Raw genomic sequence first — 15,869 nt, 5'->3', positions numbered from 1 at the left:
GTATAAAAGATAACAATGGGGCCCAGGCGCAGCGGCTCGCACCTGTAATCCCAGCACTTTGGGATGCAGAGGTGGGTGGATCACCTGAGGTCAGGAGTTCGAGACCAGTCTGGCCAACATGGCGAAAAACAGTCTCTCCTAAAAATACAAAAATCAGCTGAGTATGGTGGCGTGTGCCTATAATCCCAGCTACTCAGGAGGCAGAGGTAGGAGAATCACTTGAACCCAGGAGGTAGAGGTTGCAGTGAGCTGAGATCGTGCCATCGCACTCCAGCCTGGGCCACAGAGTGAGACTCCATAACAACAACAACAACAACAACAACAAACATAAAAATGGTATGCCTGTGTAGGGATAGCTCCTTTATACTCCTATGGAACCACCATCCTGTATGTGGTCTATTGTTGACCGAAACCTCATTTTGCGGCGCGTGATTGTAAATGATTGACAGAAAGATCTTCAGCAAAATAGTTCACCCAAAGTATACGGGAGATAATGAGATCCAAGCAGTAAGCCATATTTGAAAGGCATTATAGTTTTTGAAAGCCGTAGCACAATCAGTCTTAAGGCCAGTTACATTCCCCCCACATCTCTGGTATCCTGTTTGAAGGGAGTTCTAAAAAGGCCTGTGTTCAAGCAGCCCAGCATCCCTTACTCCTGGGGCCGGGGGAGACTAACCCCTCTCCTGTGTCCACAACTGTAGTAATACAGTCCTCAGTTTTGCTCTCCAAACTTCAAATAAGGGGTCAGAGCCAAGGGTCAAGACTTTAGGAAAAGCCCCAGAAATACCCTGCACTCAAAAAGCAGTTTCAGAGTTTCACATTTTCCTGAGAATGAAACAAATTATCCTCCAAATTCTGCTGCTTGTTTTGAATTATGGTTACACTGGCTATGTTATCTGACCCTTGAGTTTTGTTTTGTTTGTTGTTTGAGATGGAGTTTCGCTCTTGTCACCCAGGCTGGAGTGCAATGGCATGATCTTGGCTCACCACAACCTCCACCTCCTTGGTTCAAGCGATTCTCCTGCCTCAGCCTCCAGAGTAGCTGGGATGCATGCACCACCGTTTCCCCCATGTTGGTCAGGCTGGTCTTGAACTCCCAACCTTAGGTGATCCACCCACCTTGGCCTCCCAAAGCACTGGCATTACAGGTGTGAGCCACTGCGCCCAGCCATGTTACCTTTGAGTTTTTATCTCCACTTACTTGAATTAAACTGTGTAGTTCTTCCCATCTGACATCTACAATCTCTTCACTGGGTCTGCACTCCACAGCTATTTTACCACTTTCTGAAATAAAGTTAGCAAGTATCAGTTCAAAATCTTTTTCATTCTAAAACTTCCTGAATATAATGATAGCACCCCACAATGAGACCTTCTTTTGGTTTCTAAAAGCAGAAAATAAGAGCATTTTCCTGGAAGTTTCCTCATCATATGCTTCCTTTTTCTTTTTTGGAGACTGGGTCTCACTCTGTCCCCCAGGCTGAAGTACAGTGGCACTATCATAGCTCACTGCAGCCTGGAATTCCTGGGCTCAAGTGATCTTCCTGCCTCAGCCTCCAGAGTAGCAGGGACTACTCCCCTGTGCCCGGCTAATTCTCTTTTTTAGAGACATGGTCGTGCTTTGTTGCCCAGGCTGGTCTCGAACTCCTAGCTTGAAGTGATCCTTCTGTCTTGGCCTCCCAAATTGCTGAGATTTCAGGCGTGGGTCACCATGTCCGGTCTCACAGCTCAGTTTTTAACGTATGTATGAAATATCAACTGTGTTTGGTTCAAAGGACTTTATGATCTTACAGATAAGAACTAAGGAATAATAACATAAGAAATGAAAAATGTGGACACAAAAATGTTCAATCACAATATGATTAAATGGTAAGGCATCAGGTGGGGGGTCGAAGTAAGTTCAAATCCAAAATAGAGACCATGGGCTGGTAGACACTTCACATTAGAAGCATGGCTAGGTATCTACTCCCTGAGAACCAAAATTCCACCAGACACAGTGAACAAAGCTTCGGAGAGAGAGAACATTTGAACATGTTATTGGCAGAAAATGGCCCACATGCTCTATAGACAATACAACTTCCTTCAAGGCAAACTAGAGCTATAATGCTTTTGGTCTATGAAGTTTTCAGTGTGTGCAAGGGATACCTTTGCATAAGAGGGAGAGGTAAACAGCCCACACATTTAGCTTGGTTATTAAAGGTCCTCTTTCCCTATAACCTGATAGGTTATTTCCCCTAAGATCCAGATGAGTACACATTAGATGAAATTCCAGAAGTTATCTTCAAATTTTGCTACTCATTGAATGTCATGAAGATCCTGGAAACAAAAGAAAAAAACAAGAAACAACCTTGCTACTCAACAGGGGATTGATATTATCACATTTGAGAGAACTTCAGAATCTCAGGCCTAAACCCAGGCCTACTAAATTAGGATCTGCAGTTTCTCACAATCTTCAGGTGATTTCTATGGTCATGAAAGTTTGAAAAGCTGCCTTGAAACAGTCCTTCCTAAAACTGAAGTGGAGGTGCAGCAAAAATCATCTGGTAAATTGTTAAAAGTAATCTCAAATGCAACCCAAATTTACAGAATCCCAGGTGAAGCTCAGTAGTCTGTATTTTTATCCTTCTCCCCAAATAATTCTGATGTGCAGGCAAGTTTGAAAACCACTGCGTTCAAGAAAATGGATACTCCCCTTACCAAGTGGAAAGTAGGATTTTGGAAACTCACGCAAGGGAAGCAAAAAGATGGCTCAGGAGGCATGATTACAACAGGATTGATGCAAACGGAAGCCGAAGCTTAACCACAGACATTAATATACGCCTACAAAAGAAAATGCTAAGGAAGTCAAGTGGTCTGCAGGAATTCTGAAGAAAAATGGAGAACCAAAGACCAAAATTTGTCAATGAATTTCCAGCACAGCCCCAGGTTAAGGGAGTGAATTTCTTGACTGAATGACACAGACTCTGGACCACCTGATCGGTTATTACCTTAATGGAGGAATTATATTACAATGTATAGGTACTTTAATTAGAATGACCTGGCAGTTACTGAGGCAAAATTTTCTGTTCCTTTGTATTCTGTAATACAAGAAGGATCTACATGGATGTTCTCTTCTCTGAACTGTTTGGATGAACTGGTCAACGGCACTCATCATGCCTTGGGTTTTAAATCTGCATTGTGGTCATAATCTGTTATTTAATTAATTTCTCATATTTTTAATAAAAAGTTTGCCTATATATTTTAGACAGAAATTACCTTACTTTGCTGAAATTCTGAGAAATCCTAGACGGTTTTCAAGGCTGGGCTCAAATGTCACCTCTACTACCCTTTGCTGTGCCTCCTGGCGCTGTGCTTCTGACACTTTGTACGGTCCTCCATGACAGCGTGAGCACGATTATATTACAGGCAATTACTCATGCCCCCCGGCTCATTTGTTGACTCCTTTAGAGCACAGATCATGTTTTAGTTATTGCAGTAACTAAAACAACATTTGTTCAACCAATGACACCCATAAACAAAAGTACCCGCCAAGGGCAGAGATGCAGAGGTAAAGTCATGCCAAGATTAAATCCCAGAAACCACTGTAGATTTTTCGGAGTTGACCCCTACATTTATTGTATTAATTCTTAAAAAAAAATTACAGTGTTTTCAGACTTCTAGACTTCAAAAGACAACTCTCTATATAATGTATGTTTCTAGAAGGAAAAAGTGTAACATTGTCCCCTTGTTTCTAATTGGTATCTGAGAAAAGAGGCCTCACTCAATATTGGTATAGAGAAGGGGGAAGTTCATTTCCAGCAGAAGTTAATACTCCAGAACTAATAAAATCTAATTATTTAATCTGCTATTACACATCTATAAACCATGAATGGCATATCAAGAAGAAATAAACTGTGATGCCTTGAAATCTTTTAAAAATTATGAAACTTACTTGTCAAATGTTACAAGGATTCACCTTTTGATGTGGAATAGTGTCCCAATCTGGTATTAACGTTATTACTGAACAAGGCTGTGCTCTTTGAGTACATTCCATTTGCCCCCAATCCCTATCTTCTGTGTCAGTAATAATATAAAAATCACCAGCTAGCTTTTACAGGTGCTTTCTTTTTTTTGAGACAGAGTCGCTCTGTCGCCCAGGCTGGAGTGCAGTGGCGCAATCTTGGCTCACTGCAACCTCCACCTCCTAGGTTCAAGCCACTCGCCTGCCTCACTCCCAAGTAGCTGGGATTACAGGAGCCCATCACTACACCTGGCTAATTTTTATATTTTTAGTAGAGATGGGGTCTCACCATGTTGGCCAGGCTGGTCTCAAATTCCTGACCTCAAGTGATCCACCCACCTAGGCCTCCCAAAGTGCTGGGATTACAGGTGTGAGCCACCATGCCTGGCCTATAGAGTGCTATTTGCCAGACATTGTGCTGAGCACTTTAAAGTGCATTATCTTATTTTATCCTCAGATCAGCTCCATAAAATAGCTACCATTATTACCTCTACATGTATATAGATATATGTATCTATCTATCTATATATATCGACATACATTGGAAGTCTCACCAGTGTTTTAACTTGTGCTTTCAACCACTATACATATTTTAAAGAGCGTAAGAGGAGAAACAACCATTTGTGTTTTAAAATCTTCCCAGATACCATTTCTGCTGCTCTTTCTTTATCTCTGAAGTTCTAGTATTACCACTGGTATAATTTTCCTTTGGCCTAAAGACCTGCTTATACATTTATTTTAGAGCGGAACTTCTGACAACACATTCTCTTAGATTTTCTTCATCTGAAATGTCTTTTTTTTCTTTTTGCCTTAATTGTTGAAGGGTATTTTTGCTGGATATAGAAATCTGGATTGACATTTCTCTCAGTACTTTAAAGATGTTCTGCACTTACTTGAATCACTGAAAGGCTTAAAGCTGGGGACCGGCTCTATCACACACATGTTTTACAGAAAGGTTCATTACTTTTATATCTTCATTGTGGACCATAGCCTTTATCATCACTAGATCTTTGTCTCATTTAGGAGTTTTTAAATTTTGCTTTGAACCTAACTTTTGTAACTCCTTTCTTTTTATTTCCTACAATGTGGAGTTTATCGGGGACAACATAGGCAGTTGGAAATACATAACTGGAGTTTAGAAGAGAGGTCTAGGTAGGAAAATGGATCTAGAAGTCATTGATATTTTGGTGGTAATTGAGTCAACTGATAATTAGGGGAAAGTTGAGGAAACTAAATGCTGAGGACTATCACATGTAAGAGGGATGTTTGAAGGACTGGTCAAGGAAATTGGGTCATGAGTGGCAACAGGAAATTTAAGAAGGACGTAGTGGCCAAAGGTATCATACATGCATTGTATATGTATGTAGATATATATCTTTCAATGTATGTGGATATATGTCTACATACATATACAATGTATGCATGTAGATATACATTGAAAGTATAGATACATATCTATATACCTACATACATTGAAAGTGTATATAGATATATACACACATACACACACACACACACACATATATATACAATTATAAGGGAGGGGGACTAGAATAAAGAAACCTATATGGTTGCAATACTTTGACGTTGTATTTAGAGGTAAAAGGCTAACTCTAAGTAGGTAGGTTAGGTGTACATTTTGTAATTCCTACAGCAAAAACATAGCCCAGATATGCCCAAAAGCCATTTAATAAAACAAAACACTAAAAAATATTCAATTAATCCAAAAGTAGGCAGAAAAAAGAAACAGAAGAAACCCCCCAAAAAAGAGATAATCAGAAAACAAATAATAAAATAGGAAACTTAATCCAGTCATTATCAATCATATTAAATGTAAATGGTCCAAAACACATTAATTAAAAGATGCTGTCAGATTACATTTAAAAGAAAAATAAAAAAAACAAGAAACCATTTGAAAATATAATGATGTGGCCAGGCATGGTGGCTCACACCTATAATCCCAGCATTTTGGGAGGCTGAGGTGGGCAGGTGCCTTGAGCCCAGGAATTCAAGACCAGCCTGGGCAACTTGGCGAAACCCCATCTCTATTTTTATAAATTGAAAGTAAACGAATATCGTGATATATAGATTAAAAGCAAAAGGGTAGGGAAAGATATGTCATTCTAACACTAGTCAAAAACAGTATTATATTACTAATATAAAACACTAATTTTATATTAGTATTAAATAATGGTTTTTTGTTTGTTTGTCTGTCTGTTTTCGAGATGGGGTCTTGCCCTGTCACCCAGGCTAGAGTGCAGTGGCACGATCTCGGCTCACTACAACCTCTGCCTCCCGGCTTCAAGCAATTCTCCTGCCTCAGCCTCCCAAGTAGTTAGGATTACAGGCACCTGCCACCGCGCCTGGCTGGTTTTTGTATTTTTAGTAGGGACGGGGTTTCACCATCTTAGCCAGGTTGGTCTCGAACTCCTGACCTCAGGTGATTCACCCGCCTCGGCCTCCCAAAGTGCTGGGATTACAGGCGTGAGGCACCGCACCTGGCCTGTATGTATGTATGTATGTATTTGAGATGGAGTCTTGCTCTGTTTCCCAGGCTGGGGTGCAGTGGTGTGATTTCAGCTCACTGCAATATCCACCACCTGGATTCCAGTGATTCTCTTGCCTCAACCTTCTGAGTAGCTGGGACTACAGATGTGTACCACCACACCAGGCTGTTTTTCTATTTTTAGTAGAGACGGGGTTTCGCCATGTTGGCCGGTCTGGTCTCGAACTCCTGACCTCAGGTGATCCACCCGCCTTGGCCTCCCAAAGTGCTGGGATTACAGACGTGAGCCACCATGCCTGGCCAAATAATGGTTTTTAGTATAATGATTATTACCAGAAATAAAGGTTATTTCAGAATGATAAAGGGGTCAAATAATCATCAAGAGGACAAAACTGTAAATGTTTCTGCATCTAACAACAGGGCCTCAAAATACGGGTCGCATAAACGGACAGAATTTCAAGGAGAAAGAGAACAAACCCATAACAATCGTTGTAGACTTCAACACTCCTTTCTCAGTAATCACTAGAACAAGCAGACAGGAAATCAGCAAGGATAGAGCAGACCTTAACACGATCAACCAACTTGACCTAATTATTATTTATGAAACACTTTACCTAACGGCAGCAGAACACATCTTTCCTATTACAAACTGAACACTCACCTAAAAAATGTTTCAGGACATATACAAACCTCTAAATTTTTTTTTAATTCATCATAACAAGTATGGTCTCTAACCATAATGGAATTAAATTAGAAACCAACAACAGAGATATCTGGGAAATCCCTAAATGTCTGAAAATTAAACAATACGTTTTAAAACAAACCATGGGTCAAAGAGTAAGTCATAATAGAAATTTTACTATATTGTGAATCAAATGAAAATGAAAATAAAACATATATCACAAATTCTAAGATATGTTTTTAAAAGTGCACAAAGGGGCTGGGTGTGGTGGCTCATGCCTGTAATCCCAGCACTTTGGGAGGCCGAGGCGGGTGAATCACCTGAGGTCAGGAGTTCGAGACCAACCTGGCTAAGATGGTGAAACCCCGTCCCTACTAAAAATCCAAAATTAGCTGGGCGTGGTGGTGGGTGCCTGTAATCCCAGCTACTCGGGAGGCTGAGGCATGAGAATCATTTCAACCCAGGAGGTGGAGGCTGCAGTGAGCCAAGATCGTGCCACTGCACTCCATTCTGGGCAATGGAGCAAGATTCTATCTTAAAAAAAAAAAAATGCATAAAGGAGCACAATGGTTTAGCCTGGAATCCCAGCACTTTGGGAGGCCAAGGCAGGAAGATTGCTTGAGCCCTAAAGTTCAAGACCAGCCTGGGCAATATAGTGAGACCTCATCTCTATTTGAAAAGAAAGAAAGAAAAATCAAAGAAAATGAGGTATATATGCACGATAGGATATTATTCAGCCATTAAAAAAGTGAAATCTCGGCCGGGCATGGTGGCTCACACCTGTAATCCCAGCACTTTGGGAGGCTGAGGCAGGCAGATCACGAGGTCAGGGGTTCGAGAACTGACTGGCTAACATAGTGAAACCCCGTCTCTTCTAAAAATACAAAAATCAGCCGGGCGTGGTGGCGGGTGCCTGTAGTCCCAGCTACTTGGGAGGCTGAGGCAGGAGAATCGCTTGAACCCAGGAGGTGGAGGTTGCAGTGAGCCGAGATTGTGCCACTGCACTCCAGCCTAGGTGACAGAGCAAGACTCCATCTCAAAAAAAAAAAAAAAAAAAAAAAAAAAAAAAGTGAAATCCTTCATCTATAAAGCTAGAGGTTTGGAAAATAAAACCTATTTGCAGCAACATGGATAGAACTGGAGGACATTATGTTAAGTGAAATAGGCCAAGGACAGAAAGACAAGTATCGCATATTCTCATTCATATGTGAGAGATTAAGAAGTTGATTTCATGGAGATAGGCAGTAGAATGATGGTTACTGGGGGCTGCGAAGCAGGTAGGGATGAAGACAAGTTGATTCATGGGCATAAAAGCGCAGTCAGATAGAAGGAATAAGTTTTAGTTTTTGTTTGCACAGTAGGGTAACTAGAGTCAACAATAACTTAGTGTATATTTTAAAATAGCTAGAACATTTGTTATCTTCCCAATACAAAAAAAAAGGATAAACATCTGAGATGATGGATACCCTAATTAACCTGATTTGATCATCACACATTGTATGAATCTACCAAAATATTACATGTACCCTTATAAATATGTACACTCTACCTTAAGGAAACAGTGAAAAAAGAAGGTGTGGAACAACAACGACCACAACAAAATCAAAGAGGAAAATCTTTGTGAACTTGGGTTGGTCAGGCCAGGAATCAGCAAACCATGGCCAATCCACTACCCGTTCTTGTAATAATCAAAAGAATAACAATATAATTGATAATTTGTAAATTATGTGAAATTCAAACTGCAGTGTTCATAAAGTTTTATCGGAACAGCTATTCTCATTCACTTACGTATTGTCTATGACTGCTTTCATTGCTACAATGGCAGAGCTGCAACAGGGACAGCAAGGCTGAATATTTACTATCTGACCTTTTACAGAAAAAGTCTGGCAAGATCTGGGTTAGGCAGATTGTTAGATGAACACCAAATCTGTAAAAGAAAAAATGTGGTAAAGCAGACTTCATCAAAATTTAAAACTTATGCTCTGGGAAAAAGACACTGCTAAGACAATGAAACACAAGGCACAGATGGGGAGAAAATATATGAACATCACACAACCTAACAAAGCACTTATATCCAAAATATATAAAGAACTCTTACTACTCAATAATAAGAAATTGGCCAGGCATGGTGGCTCATGTGTCTAATCCCAGCATTTTGGGAGGCCAAGGCAGGCAGATTGCTTGAGCTCAGGAGTTCAAGACCAGCCTCGGCAACACAGCGAAACCCCATCTCTATTAAAAATACAAAAATTAGCCACACATGGTGGTGGCATGCACCTGTGGTCCCAACTACTTGGGAGGCTGAGGTGGGAGGATCACCTTGAGCCCAGGGTCGAGGGGAATGACAGGCTGCAGTGAGCCAAGATCACGCCACTGCACTCCAGCGTGGGTGAAAGAGCGAGACTCTGTCTTAAAAAAATAAAATAAAAGAAGAGTAACAATAAAGAAAGCAACCCAATTAAACATCTTAAATAAAGATTTTGGTATCTTGGCCAGGCATGGCGGCTCATGCCTGTCATCTCAGCACTTTGGGAGGCCGAGGCAGGCAGATCGCTTGAGCCCAGGATTCAAAATCAGTCTGGGCAACATATCAAAACCCCATCTCTATTTAAAACAAACAAACCAACAAAAAACTAGCCAGGTATGGTGGTGCACACTTGCAATCCCAGCTACTTGGGAGACTGGGAGGTGGGAGTATGGCTTGAGCCCAGAAGGTGGAGGCTGCAGTGAGTGGTGACTGTGCCACTGCTCTCCAGCCTGGGCAACAGAGCAAGACTCTATCTCAAAAAAAAAAAGATTTTAGTATTTTTCCATAAACAGTGATATACAGATGGCAAATAAAAAGAGGCTCAGAACCATTAGTCATTAGGGACAAGCAAATTAAAACCACAAGGAGCTACCACCATACACTTACTAAGGTGGCTAAAAAAAAAACAACAAAAACTGACAATATCAAGTGCTAGGGAGGATACAGGGCAACCGGAACTCTTCATACATTTGCAGGTAAGAATGAAAAATGGTACAGCTACTTTGGAAAACAGTTTTGGCAGTTTCTTATAAACATACAACCCAGAAATCATACTCCTAGGTATTTACTCAAGAGAAACAAGTATTGTGTTCCTACAAAAAACATGATGGAAATGTTTGGGGCAGCTTTATTCATAGCTGCCAAAAACTAGAAATAACCAAAACAATTTTGAATCGGATGAATTACCAAATTTGGTTGGATCTTGTTTGGCTTTCTGCTTTGCTTTTTAATCAGCCATTTACCAGCAACTGTTGCACTGGCCCGTCAGCAGTCGAAGAATAAAAACAAACACACAGGACCAGGTAAAGTTCCCCTACTAACCAAAATGATCCGTTTCCTTAACACAATTTAAAAACCACAGCTAGGGGTGTGAACACAGGCATGTTTTTCTGTGTGTTTGTGTGCCACAATCTGTACAAATCCTCAATTCCCTTTTAAGGAACAGATATATAATGAAAATCCGAAAGGAAACACATTAGAAATGCAAAGAGGTTTGCAAAACAAGAGGCTTCTTTCATTCCAGAAAACCACACCAAAACAAGGGGAGAAAAATGAATGCAATGGATATGTGTTTGCCAAAGTTTCAATCCTGCCCGGTGGAGACACTGCACTGGCACAAATTTTGAGGAGAAAAAAAGGGAGTTGGGGGGACGGGGAGCAAGCGAGTGCGGCCTGCAAACTGCAACAATGCAATCTCCATTTTGAACAATGTGCTTCTTTCCTCTTATAAATGTAGTTTTTTGCCACTTGATGTGCCCTCCCATTTCCCCTCTAAAGTTTAGGGGTCGGCGGGGTTGGCGGGAGATCGCAGCGGGATGCACAGCACATAAGTGAGCAAGTGGGGAGGGGAGAGGAGGTGGGGAATGAGTCTGCAGCAACTGCGCTGGGTGGGTACCTGGAGTGCTGCTGAAGCTGCTTTCCGTGGAGTAACTGGCGTCCTCGTCGTCATCTTCCAGCTCCTCCGGATAATCGGAGTCATCGTCGTCCTCCTCCATGTCATCCTCCTAGTTGTCCTCAGACTCCTGGGTCTCCTCGGCATCGCCGCCCCCCTCCTCTTCCTCCTCCTCCTCGCTCTCGTGGTCATCATACACCACTTTGTTGACAGCCCTCCGGGCTGCGGTGGTCCGGGCTAGGTGGCTGCCACCGCGCCCCCGCTGGGCCGGTGCGCTGGTGCCGGCGCGGGGCGGGCCGCCGGCGGTGGCTTCCTCCGGCTACTGCTGCCCACCCTGGGCGAGCTCAGCCGCGTCTTCGGCGCCACCTCAGCCTGGCGGCTGCCCACCTGCCCCGGCTACTACCGCTTATCGGCGAGGGGAGCCCCCGATGGGTCCGGACGTGGGCGGCGGCGGCGGGGCCGGGGCGCAGCGCTCCGCAGCGGGAGCCGCGGGCTGCTTGGTCGGCCTGCCCCGCCGGCCCCTCTTGTTGGAGCCCAGGCGGCGGGAGAAGGGAAAGCAGACGGGGAGGGCCAGGCGCAGTGGCGGCGGTGGGGAGCGCCGGGGCCGGGTTGGGAGGCCCGAGGGGCCGGGCGGGAGGGGCCCGGCCGGCGGAAGCGGGTGGAGGGAGAAGGCTCAACCGAATTGCTGGGGCCCCACTCAAGATCGCCTTCAACCGCCACCTTGTTTCTTCCCTCTACAGGAGCGCGGTCACGTGAGGTGCGCCGCCGCCGAGCCTGGGAAGGGGGCGAGGTGGCGCGGCGGCCGCTAGGGGGAGCGCGGGAGCATTGAGTCGGGGCGGAGAGCTCGGGGCGCCTGGACTTGGCGCAGCACGGCGCTCCGGGTGCGGGTGGCGCGGCTGAAAGAGGCCCGCAGCTCCCGACATACCCTGCATCTAAGGCCTTCGGAGACCACAGTCTCTGCGGACCCCTGGCTGGAGCCCAAAGCCGGCCGGGCCTCCTTCCCGCGACTCCCTTTCCGCGGCTCGGAGAGGAAGGCAGGAAAGCCCCCAAATATCATTCCCCTCCCGCCCCCTAGGGAAACTGAGGCTGAAAGAGGCAGCGAGAGAAAGAAAAAAGAAGTCGCAGAGGGGGGCGGCCCGAGCGACCTAAGGGACGGGGCAGCGCCAGCGACCGAGGAAAATTAGTCGGGGTGGGGTACAGGGAGACAAGCCCCCAGAATTTAGGAAACTCCGAAGCTTGGAAGTGGAGTCCTGAATTGACTCCGATGACAACTGCTCCGGATCTGTGCCAGGAGCCACACCCCGGGCTGCCACGCCCGGAGGGAGGGGGGCCTTAAGACCTGTTGCATGGGATCCCCACTCGGAAAGCCTCAGTAAACTCCAGAATGCAACTACTGCATGTTCCAATCTCCCGCCACCTTCCCAGTGTCCCAGCTAGGACCCTGACCACCTTAGCAAGAACTTACCTCTCCTTTGCAGTGGAAAAGAGGGAATCCTGCCTAAAACCTACTTCACGGTGTTACAGGTCTGTATTATCGGGAAACAACCTTAATTTATTTACCTGACAAATCACTAGGTTTGAGCTTAGCCCAGGGGACGAATCATGGTGACAGTTCAGGCACCCTGAAACCTTATCACAGGGACTCAACCCTGAGTGGTTGAGGTCAGTTTTTCAGATAAGAGAAAGGTTTGCCGGGCACAGTGGCTGACGCCTGTAATCCCAGCACTTTGGGAGGCTGAGGTGGGCGGATCACAAGGTCAGGAGTTCGAGACCATCCTGGCTAGCACAGTGAAACCCCATCTCTACTAAAAATACAAAAAAAATTAGCCGGGCGTAGGTGGTGCACGCCTGTAGTCCCAGCTACTCGGGAGGCTGAGGCAGGAGAATGGCGTAAAATCCGGGAGGCGGAGGTTGCAGTGAACCGAGATCGCGCCACTGCACTCCAGCCTGGGAGACAGGGCGAGACTCCGTCTCAAAAAAAAAAAAAAAAAAAGAAAGGTTTCGTAAACATATGTTAATATTTATTGAGATAAGTGACAACCAAAAAGTAATTTAAACAAAAATAGTTGGCCGGGCGCGATAGCTCATGCCTGCAATCCCAGCCCTTTGAGAGGCCAAAGCCGGACGATTGCTTGAGGTCAAGAGTTTGAGACTAGCCTGGGCAACACAGCAGGACCTCGTCTCTAGAAAAAAATTGAAATATTAGCTGGGCATGGTGGTGTGCACCTGTGGTCCCAGCTATGCCAGAGGGTGAGGGGGCAGGATCTTGAGCCTGGGAGGTGGATGTTGCACTGAGCCATGATTGCACCTCTGCACTCCAGCCTGAGTGACAGAGCAAGCCCCTGTCTCAAAATTTTTAAAAAAGAAAGAAAAATACCTAACAGGAGATGGCTTATTTCAATCTACTTAGGAAAATGGAACACATATGTGAAATGAAAATTAAAATACAAGCACTAATTGCCAAATACATGCATTCAATACAGTTTGGTTGAGCTCTAAGGGTGGCAAATGTGTGTTATGTCTTCAGGGACTAGGTAAATAATGTAAGTCAATAAAGTAGACAAGGTGAAGACCTAGACCAGTGGAAATGCTCATATTTTGTTTGAAGAGGGTGGCCAGGTGTGGTGGCTCAGACCTGTAATCCCAGCACTTTAGGAAGCCAGGTGGGTGGATCACTTGAGCCCAGAAGTTCGAGATTAGCCTGGCCAACATAGTGAAACCTCATCTCTACTTAAAACACAAAAATTAGCCGGGCATGGTGGCATGTGCCCGTAGTCCTAGCTACTCAGGAGGCTGAGGCAGGAGAATCGCTTGAACCTGGGAGGCGGAGGTTGCGGTGAGCGGAGACCGTGCCACTGCACTCCAGCCTGGGCAACAGAGCAAGACTCCACCACCACCCCCTCCCCCCCCCCAAAAAAAGAGAAAAGTTAAACAAAATAGACCAAAAAAACCCAACTCTTCTTTGAATGGATTAGCAGGTATTTGCTGTTTTGCTCCTTTATGCTTTAATGAATTTATCTTTCTGTGGCTTCAAGAAGAAAAATGTTAAGTCAGTGAATACTGTATAGGTTGAGCATCCTTACCTAAAATGCTTTGGATCAGAAGTGTTTTGGGCTTTTTTGGAATATTTGCATTCTACTTACCAGTTGATCATTTCTAATCTGAAAATCTGAAATGCTCTAATGAGCATTTCCTTTGAACAGCATGTTGACACTCAAAAACTTTTGGACCTTGGAGCATTTTGGATTTCAGATTTTCAGAATAAGGGTACTCCACCAGTATCCTTTTATTTATCTATGATTTAATATAGCCCTTCTTTCTTCAGAATTACTGAGTGACTCATTCCTGTAATGCTGCTGAATTTTTATTCATTTATTACCTTAATAATAATATTTAACACTTATTGATCACTAATGTGCCCAGGCACTATGGTAGATGCCTCATCATTATACTTTTAAGTCTTATAGTGGCACACAGGCAGGTTTTATTATATCCTCATTTTACAAGTGAGATAAATAAAATGTCTTAAGAGACTCAGAGAGGTTGTGTTTTGTCCGTGTCCACATATCTTCTAAGCACATTAGCCTATTTAAAGCCAGATCTCTCCGAAAGCCCAGTTTTTTCAGTTCCCTCAGTTTGCCATTGAGGAAACAGGAAAATCAGACTCACTCTCATCAATTGCCTCACACATACTCTTGAATTGCTTTTGAGTGGGAACAGAAATACCATTATGTGTGTTCCTCTACATCTAGTCCTAGACATTAATTTGCCTTGTTTCTTTTAAGTTAGTGACCATCTCTGTTGAAGTCTTTAAATCCATTAAAAGTGGATGGAACCTTAGGAGAGTTTTAGGCTGGAGAGGAAGCTCCTCTTCTCTTCAGTTTGGGTTTCGATTGTCCAGAAGTAAAGAAGAGGGATGAGATATTATTTGAGATAACTCCTTCAAGAACCAGAACTTAGCAAAGCGTTTACACCAGTTTGATGGAAATATTTCTAAACTATATTATAAAATTAGCCAGGTATGGTGGCACATGTCTGTAGTCCTAGCTACTTGGGAGGCTGAGGCGGGAGAATTGCTTGAACCTAGGAGTCTGAGTACGCAGTGAGCCACGATGGTGCCACTGCACTCTAGCCTGGGTGACAAAGTGAGACCCTGTCTCTAAAATACATTTATTTTATTCTAAAATAATTCTAGGCTGGGTGCGGTGGCTCATGCCTGTAATCCCAGCACTTTAGGAGGCCAAGGTGGGCAGATCACAAGGTCAGGAGATAGAAAACATGTTGGCCAACATGGTGAAACTCCATCTCTACTAAAAATACAAAAATTAGCTGGGCATGGTGGCACATGCCTGTAGTCCCAGCTACTCTGGAGGCTGAGGCAGGAGAATCGCTTGAACCCGGGAGGCCAGGGGTTGCAGTGAGCCGAGATCGCGCCACTGCACTCCAGCCTGGGTGACAAGAGCAAAACTCCGTCTCAATAAATAATTAAAATAATTCTAAATACATTCTGCTCGTCATATTGTTACATTGATGATCTTAAAGTTGATTGAGATGTAGCTGAAACTGGCTTCCACAAAGTACTCTCATGTGGTTCTGAATTTTGAGGTCATCTTTCTCTGTATCGTTTTTTAGATGTCCTTTCTCAGAGTAAATCAAGTTTGAGTAAGACCTGCAGGGATCTCTTGTGAGCACATATATTGAGTTTTAGTGCATAAGCTTTGTTTTAACTTTTCACTCGGTAGATGAAACTGTCAGATAAGTGGC

At 44.0% G+C, this 15,869-nt stretch overlaps 1 protein-coding gene and 1 long non-coding RNA gene across 9 annotated transcripts in view; one reads left to right on the top strand and one right to left on the bottom strand.

Annotated features, from left to right (window-relative positions):
- Positions 1-3,265, top strand: part of LOC115934680 (uncharacterized) — a 41,264-nt gene extending 37,999 nt beyond the window's left edge. The window contains exon 4 of the long non-coding RNA XR_010133626.1: positions 2,222-3,265. This is a non-coding gene — a long non-coding RNA (uncharacterized lncRNA). The remainder of the gene's footprint in view (positions 1-2,221) is intronic.
- LOC109026815 (leucine-rich repeat-containing protein 37A-like) overlaps positions 1-11,851 on the bottom strand; it is a 32,923-nt gene extending 21,072 nt beyond the window's left edge. For 4 of the 8 annotated variants that reach the window (XM_063705846.1, XM_063705849.1, XM_063705850.1 and 1 more), the window contains exons 1-2: positions 11,109-11,850; positions 1,202-1,284 (exon numbers count right to left, since the gene is read on the bottom strand). Coding sequence is in view for 1 of the 8 variants with exons in the window: in XM_063705853.1 (XP_063561923.1) it covers positions 1,202-1,284; positions 11,109-11,208 (183 nt within the window). In the remaining 7 variants the exon portion in view is untranslated. Of the gene's footprint in view, positions 1-1,201; positions 1,285-8,973; positions 9,113-11,108 lie in introns of all 8 variants that reach the window. The other 4 variants (XM_063705847.1, XM_063705852.1, XM_063705853.1 and 1 more) reach the window with 3 other exon arrangements.
- Positions 11,852-15,869: the final 4,018 nt, after the last annotated feature.

Source organism: Gorilla gorilla, chromosome 4 (assembly GCF_029281585.2).
Source record: "Gorilla gorilla gorilla isolate KB3781 chromosome 4, NHGRI_mGorGor1-v2.1_pri, whole genome shotgun sequence".
NCBI classification, from domain to species: domain Eukaryota; kingdom Metazoa; phylum Chordata; class Mammalia; order Primates; family Hominidae; genus Gorilla; species Gorilla gorilla.
The sequence above is the reverse complement of the archived record's forward strand: the minus strand, read 5'-3'. Positions and strand labels throughout refer to the sequence as shown.